This window comes from Mytilus edulis, unplaced genomic scaffold (assembly GCF_963676685.1).
Source record: "Mytilus edulis unplaced genomic scaffold, xbMytEdul2.2 SCAFFOLD_728, whole genome shotgun sequence".
NCBI lineage: Eukaryota > Metazoa > Mollusca > Bivalvia > Mytilida > Mytilidae > Mytilus > Mytilus edulis.
Window position 1 is genome coordinate 1 of NW_027267287.1, and position 7,871 is coordinate 7,871.

Below are 7,871 nucleotides of genomic sequence, written 5' to 3' on the forward strand. Positions count from 1 at the left end.
CCAAATTAGAGTTTTTACTCCATTCTCACGGTCCACTGAACATATAAAATGATAGTGTGGATGGGGCATCTGTGTACTAGGACACATTCTTGTTTTTTTTCTTACACTTATTTCATTTCTCCAATGACAATGTGGGGACATTGGGTATGTGAGCGTGCTCACTAAGGTTCTTTAATACGATTTTCCAGACAATTATAAACTTGTGTGTAAGTGTATGGATCGTTCTTTGATACATGTATGCCTAATCTAACTGTGTATTTAGATTATTTTTTTTTTATCCCAATTTCAAATTGGTCTACATTAAGGTCCAAAGGTCTTAAATAAACTGAATTTGATTTTAACAAAAATTGAAATCTTTGGGTTCTTTTATATGCTAAATCTAAACCTGTAGTTAGATTTCTTTTGATTATGGGCCCAGTTTTCAAATTGAATTCTTAAGGTTTTTTTGATATGCTGTATCTAACCACAAATTAAGATTTTGGATATTGGACCTAAATAGGTAAATTGTTATGCGTTAATTTTTTTCTACATTGACTAGAGGTATAGGGGAGGGTTGAGATCTCAAAAAAATGTTTAACCCGTCACATTATTAGGAGCCCCTGGCCTTTGTTAGTCTTGTATGATTTTTAATTTAAGGTTTCTTGTGTATAATTTATAGTTAAGTTTGACGTCCATTATCACTGAACTAGTATATATATTTGTTTAGGGGCCAGTTGAAGGACACCTCCGGGTGCAGAAGTTTCTCGCTGACCTTCAGGGTTGTTGTCTCTTTGACACATTCCACATTTCCATTCTCAACTTTAGATGTCCAAATAAATTTTTTAAGTTCTTGGACCAATTTCATTCTCTCTCAGAAACCTATGCTGTGTCAAATATTTAATCACACTTCAAATTCTGAGCTGTATCGAGCTTGAATGGTGTGTCCATGTGTTGCAAATAATGATTACTTTCTGATAAATTTGACCATGTTGAGGCACTTATGTCCTGACTCTTACTTTTGGTTATCAAATATAAACTGACTCAGCTTCATGATTTTATTTATGCAGCCTCAAGACTCAAGAGATAGTTTGAATCTCAATTTTATCTAGATTATCATAATATTTCTTATCTTTTCAGATGTTAAATGCTGATTCTCAGGGTAGTTTGTGGTTACCGAATAGCCAGTACACTGACACCAGTGAACATATAGACAACTCAGATATCCCTCATTATGATATTTCAGTGAAACGTAAAGCACTTGATAATTTTTTTGCAATCCTGTGGTCTTAGCCCTGTGAAGAAACAACTTAAAATCAACTGGAATAATCATCCGAACACACCCAATATGACTATACAATGAAGATCAAACAGATATTTGTACAGGTGGTTAATGTTCTTGCACCAGGACAAGGAAGTCATCTTCTACATTCAGTCATGAATTTATCTCCTTCAACATCATCTGACAAAACGCTTGAAAATCTACAGCTTATGATTTATCATCTGATTGGGGAACACAGAGACAGATTTTGTCAGTATTTGCAAATAACTTTACTTTTAAAGAAATGAGTACTTATATTCCAGATTTAACAAAATATAGATATACAGCAGCCAGAAAACATGCTTCAGAAAAAGGATAAGGACAGCCTGTATAAATTTCACCATATACCCGCAAAGGGTTGTTTGAACATCAAAGATATTGATGACCTGAAGAAAATTGTAAATGTATTGGTCAAAGAATGGGAAGATGGTATATTCCAACAATTATCCAACTGTAAACAGTATTTAAAGCTTGATTATAAGGTTTGTTTTTGGTATAGATAAAGAAACATGCAATAATGTTATAATTCTAATCCCGTCAACGCAGAACACTAAAATATATTCAGAACAAGGTCCATAGGTGACTGCAGCCTTCAACAATGGAATCACACATTAAGTAAGCTAAGGACCAAAAAAAAAAGAAGTTTGAAAGATGAATTAAATTTTGATTTGAAAATGTTGCAATGATATTTATATTTTCCTTACAGCTTTATGATTCTTTAAGAAATCCTACATGCGCCTAGGTGGCTGAGTTAGTCTTAGTAGTTATTACTGTAATCACTAGCCAGTCAACACTGAGCTTGTTATTTCAAACCCAGTGATTACAAGTGCACTCCATTTCAATGGAAGGTCAGTGGTTTTCTTTGGGCAATATGGCTTCCTACGCCAATAAAAACGTATTTCCTACACTCTTTCATGTCATTCTAAAATGAAAATAAACAAAGTTATCTACCTTGAATTGAATTTGTTTTTAACCTCTTTGCTTATACAACTGCATTGTTTATTTTTTTTTTATATGAACTGCATTGTTTATTTTTTTTTTTTTTTTTTTTTTTTTTTTTTTTTTTTTTTTTTTTTTTTTTTATATCTGTGCTCTATGACGTCAGCGCGCAAAATGCAGATAAAGCTAAATAAAAACATATGTGTGGATCGAGTTACCCTACTTTTCAGTGGTTCAATGGTAATTTGGAATTAAAGCAATTTTCTAAAGAGTTATATAATTCTTTTTCTCCAGTGATAATATTTCACAATTCTATTGATGTTGTGGATAGTATAAAACTAGCATCAACATGATCAAAATTCAATTTTAATAAAAAAAAAAAAGAAAATAAGACAAACAATGAAGTTCATCAGTATAAACAAAGAGGTTAAAATTTTTTTTAATTCAAGGTAGATAACTTTGTTTATTTTCATTTTAGAATGACATGAAAGAGTGTAGGAAATACGGCTAATCAATATATTTGTAAGATGATACACATACATGTAAGTGTGTCTCTCCTCAAATGTTAATATTTGCACAATAGATATTATAACCCATTCATTACCTATTGAAATATATATGTTAGTGAAATGATCAAATGTTATTGATATTTGACTTTTTTTTTAAGGAAACAAAAGCAAATTTAGAGAAAATAAATTTGCGATTGAAAGAAGCGAAGGAAGAAACAGAACAAATCAAGAGGAATTGTCGGGACATTATCAAAACTTACCAGGTATGGTTTAAATACCTATTCTGATATTGGCCTGAAAGAACAATGTAAACAAGAAATTTTTAGGATGTCTTTATTATTGAGAAAACTGTGACAGAATAGTAATGGAAATGAGGAATGTGTTAAAGAGACAACAACCCCGTCAAAAGACAGAAAACAGCCCACTGCCACCAATGAGTCTTCAACACAGCGAGAACATCCTACACCCCCTACTTGCTATAGGTATAGCAAAAACGAATACACACACTTAAAATTTTGATAGCACAATTTGTATACAGCATTTCATGTAATGGCTAATTTAGCGTTGATGTCCATTCTACCTGAATTGCAATCACAGAATATCAGGAATACTGTAAACCAACTTATTTTTGCGGATACTTTATTTCACGTTTTACCAATTCTAGTCCATTTCGCGCCTTTTAAAATTCGTGATTTTCTTATTTACTTGACGTAGATTAATAACGATTTACTTATTCGCGACGATTTATATTCGTGTTATTTTTCTCCTCGCGAAAGTCGCGAAATAAATCGATCTCGAAAATAAGTTGGTTTACAGTACCTTGAATCAATGGGAAAGTAATTTTTTCATGTAATGGTATGATTTTCATACAAATAAAACTCCCTTGATTTATTGTTTGTGTCTTAAAAAATTTCTACACATACTTGCATATTATGAAATGTTTGCTGAGCACAGCCTGATACAACCGCAGAGGTTGAACCATGAACAGTTGGGCCAAATTTTTTATGGTTTTTTATCTTGTCTACCTTTTGCCATTTCCGTTCTTATACCACCAAATTTGATAAAATTTGTTCTCTATGTTCATTACCAACTTGGAATATAGGTAGTTTCATTTTTAAAATAAAGGAGTAGGTTCAGTAAGACCCCTTTTTGGCCCCAAAATATAGCAGTTTACAAAATTGTGAAAATGTAATCTTTTAGCTATTTACTGGAAAGTAGAATGCTCATGCTACATAAATATGGGCTGTTTTTGACAATACAATGCACATATATCAGGTACTAGCATCATTAAGTCATGCTAAATTACTGAAATCTTCACAATTTTAGCGTTTTAGTTAAATTTTAGACAGTTTCTGTCTTTAATGAAAGTGGCCGCATTTGTGTTCATTCATTATATTGAAATGTAAGTTGTATTTGATGATATAACATAACATATATAAAGGTTAAGGATGAACACGGATTCGGCCACTTTATAATTTTTTTAAACCATATGAAAAGTGACGATTTTTGGCATATTTGATAGATTTTTCATATTAATGCTTGAAAGGGAGCATTTTTAATGCCTAAATCAGTTGAAATCTTTCACATAAACTAATTGAATCAATTGAAATAGACACTTAAGTGTTTACAAATTGTTCAAAATCTTTCGTTAGATGAACCTGAAATTTGAGGCCAAAATCGGCGGACCTACTCCTTTCATGTTTCTCACTAATTATGTAATTTAAGCAAAATAATCTTTTAAATTCGGTATACTTTGTCCCCCGCATGTCTATCTAGAATTTCATAATTAAAAACAAATATCCTCAAAGTTGTTATTGACTCCCTTACACATGTAGTTCATTTGTTTTCTGATTTTTTTAAGAAGTGTAACTAGACATACGGAAATAATATTAGGATTACATGTTACATTCATAAACAAAAAAATCAAGTTTCTATAGGCATAAGAATTTATAAACTAAACTTTATCAGATGAATAGGTCCAATTTGGAAGGCAAATTTCAGCTTTTTATTGCTCTGCTTGGCTATGAAAAATATAAAATAAACTATCGCACCAACCTTGCACCAAAAAGATTTTTTATCTTAAGTTTGATATGTATGAACTCGTCAAAATGTTAAAATTTTTAATTGGTGCAAGTATAGTAAGGTCGTCAAAATTTAAAAAAAAAATCAAAATCTCTGTACTTTTGCTTATTTCCACAGGTATGACGTCATTTGCCACTACCATTGTGACATCATTGAACCTTTTTTTTTTTTTTTTGCCCCACCTACGATAGTAGAGGGGCATTATGTTTTCTGGTCTGTGCATTCGTCCGTCCGTTCGTCGTACTTCCGTTCGTCCCACTTCAGGTTAAAGTTTTTGGTCAAGGTAGTTTTTGATGAAGCTGAAGTCCAATCAGCTTGAAACTTAGTACACATGTTCCTTATGATATGATCTTTCTTATTTTAAAACAAAATTAAACTTTTGACCCCATTTTCATGGTCCACTGAACATAGAAATTAAAAGTGCGAGTTTCAGGTTAAAGTTTTTGGTCAAGGTAGTTTTTGATGAAGCTGAAGTCCAATCAACTTGAAACTTAGTACACATGTTCCTTATGATATGATCTTTCTTATTTTAAAACAAAATTAAACTTTTGACCCCATTTTCATGGTCAACTGAACATAGAAATTAAAAGTGCGAGTTTCAGGTTAAAGTTTTTGGTCAAGGTAGTTTTTGATGAAGCTGGTGTCCAATCAACTTGAAACTTAGTACACATGTTCCCTTTTGGTTGATCTTTTTACATTTAAGGCCAAATTAGATTTTTTACCCATTTTCACAGTCCATTGAACATGGAAAATGATAATGCGAGTGGGGCATCCGTGTACTTTGGACACATTCTTGTTTTATCTTGTAAACTTGGGCCATTATAGGCCATTATAGCCCCTACTCCTTTGTCATAAAATAGGTTTCTGACACAAAACAAATATCAAGATCTTACAAATCTATTGCTCAATACTGTGCAATTAAAGATTTCTTCTTGAAACTTTAAAAAAAAATTGAAAATAAATTTGAAACCCTTAAAAAAATTGGAACCTCCCAAAACTTTTTGAAATCCCCCTTGGAGCAATGACCCCCACACTTGATCTTTGCCTTTCCCTTGTAGTATGGAACCTTGTATAATTTCAGAGGATCCATACCCTTAAACACAAGTTATTATCTGGAAACTAAATATGTGCTCAATTTTTGGCCCTTTTTTTTTGGATCCAATTCCTGCATGAATGGGGTAACAACCCCCAAACTCAATCCAAGCCTTCCTTTTGTGATATGAAACCTTGTGGTACAATGTCAGATAGATCCATACTCTTACATACAAGCTTAATTGTCCAGAAACTACAAAAATGTGTTTTTGGCCCTTAATTCCAAAACTGTTGGCGCCATAACCCCCAAAATGAAACCAAACCTTCTACTTGTGGTATTAAACATTGTGGAATAATTTCAGAGCAATTGAAATACTTATACACAAGTTATTATCCTGAAAGTAGAAAAATGCTTCTTTAGGACCTCTTTTGGGGCCCTTATTCCAGTTATAAACAGTTGGAACCATCATCCTGAAAATCAATCCCAAACTTCTTTTCGTGGTATTGAGGCTTCTTATAAAATTCCAAATATCCATTCACGTAAACTAAAGTTATTGTCCGGAAACCAATGTGTCTTCAAAGGACGCAGACGACTTCGACATCATACCATTATATGATTCCAAAAATTGTTTTGTGGTTGTATAAAAATAGCTGTAATGTATTTTGCCCTTGATAATGTAAATACTCACATATTTAAGTGTCAGAAAAAGTTTAAATAAGGTTGCTGAAATTCCAAATTGTGTAATTGCAAAATAACTGTGTGTTTTATTATAGGAATCTGAGGAGATAAAATCCAACAGTCCAGATCAACAAGTGAAGAAAAACAGACTGAACTTTGACTTCAGGAGACAGAAAATAAAGACAAAGAAGAGGTAGATAAATGTTTATTGTCTGTCTTAATTTACATTGAGTATTCTTGACATAGTTGAATCTCAGAAGCCCCTCTAATACACCAAATTTATAAAATATGATTTTCATTTTCTAGCCCTGAAGAGATACTGCCGCTACTTGCGGACTCCTAGTCTCCGAGATTATCATCAGCTCAAGAGTCAGTGCATTGGAATTGACATGTATTATGAAACATAAAAAACCCACAAAAGATCACATAAATTTAAAGGTTACCATTGCATTCCATTCAGAATATAACCAATTAACCAAACATTTAGACTGTTGAAAAGATTATTTATTGGTATCAGCCGTGCTGTACCAATTCATTAAAATTTGATGCAGCTTGTAGAAATTTAATAAAACTTCTAAATAACCAATATATTTATTTTTATTTGTTTTACAGATATATACAAGAATTATAGTCATTTCGTACCCCACATTTTGTACTTTGCAAAAACCATTTCATACCCTGACCATTTCGTACCTTGACCATTTCAAATATTAACATGTAATAACAATTCGTACCTCATGGCAGAATCTCATGGAAGATTAATATGTATGCCATTTCATACCTCATCGAATATTTATATGTAATACCATTTCGTACCGCATGGAAGATAACTATGCAGTGGCGTAGCTAGGTCATTTTTATGTGTATGCCCGAACCTTGGCGAGGGGTCGGAGGACCCCAAACGGGTCCATGTCAAACACTTGCTGGTAGTGGGTTAGAGCTAAGGAGCGAAGCCCACAGAGGATAACGATTAATCAAGAATGGATACCATTCCTGTCATTAAAAAATCACCAGTTGCAACATACTTTAGAATCTAAATGGTGTATTTGTTATGTTAAATTATTCATTTTGTTAATTTGAAATATAATGGTCATTGGATTTAGAGAAAATGTCAAAACAGTAACTTTAAAATATGTTTAAAGAGAGCCGTAGGGGCACTGAACCAACAAAAACTCCTCGTCTGAGATTTTCTCTGCACGAAGAGTAACCATTTATCATTCCATTACAGGATTTATACAAAAAACATTTTCTTTAAATATTTTTCTTGATCTGGAATATTAGTTTCGGCCCAAGTTTCATGACAAACTATGAAGGTTAATATGCATTTATTATT

General features: G+C 32.4%; 1 protein-coding gene across 1 annotated transcript; it reads left to right on the forward strand.

Moving 5' to 3' along the window:
- Positions 1-1,089: 1,089 nt before the first annotated feature.
- LOC139505110 (coiled-coil domain-containing protein 186-like) lies at positions 1,090-7,650 on the forward strand. The gene is made up of 4 exons (XM_071294924.1): positions 1,090-1,779; positions 2,904-3,008; positions 6,634-6,731; positions 7,151-7,650. The coding sequence occupies exons 1-4, from the start codon at positions 1,597-1,599 to the stop codon at positions 7,167-7,169; spliced, it is 405 nt and encodes a 134-aa protein (XP_071151025.1). The 5' UTR covers positions 1,090-1,596; the 3' UTR covers positions 7,170-7,650.
- Positions 7,651-7,871: the final 221 nt, after the last annotated feature.

Excerpts from the sequence above, each read along its gene's own strand:
- LOC139505110 (XM_071294924.1), top strand. The coding sequence starts at position 1,597 with ATGCTTCAGAAAAAGGATAAGGACAGCCTGTATAAATTTCACCATATA. Across the intron at positions 1,780-2,903 it reads ATTTAAAGCTTGATTATAAG|GAAACAAAAGCAAATTTAGA; the intron begins GTTTGTTTTTGG and ends TTTTTTTTTAAG. Across the intron at positions 3,009-6,633 it reads ACATTATCAAAACTTACCAG|GAATCTGAGGAGATAAAATC; the intron begins GTATGGTTTAAA and ends GTTTTATTATAG.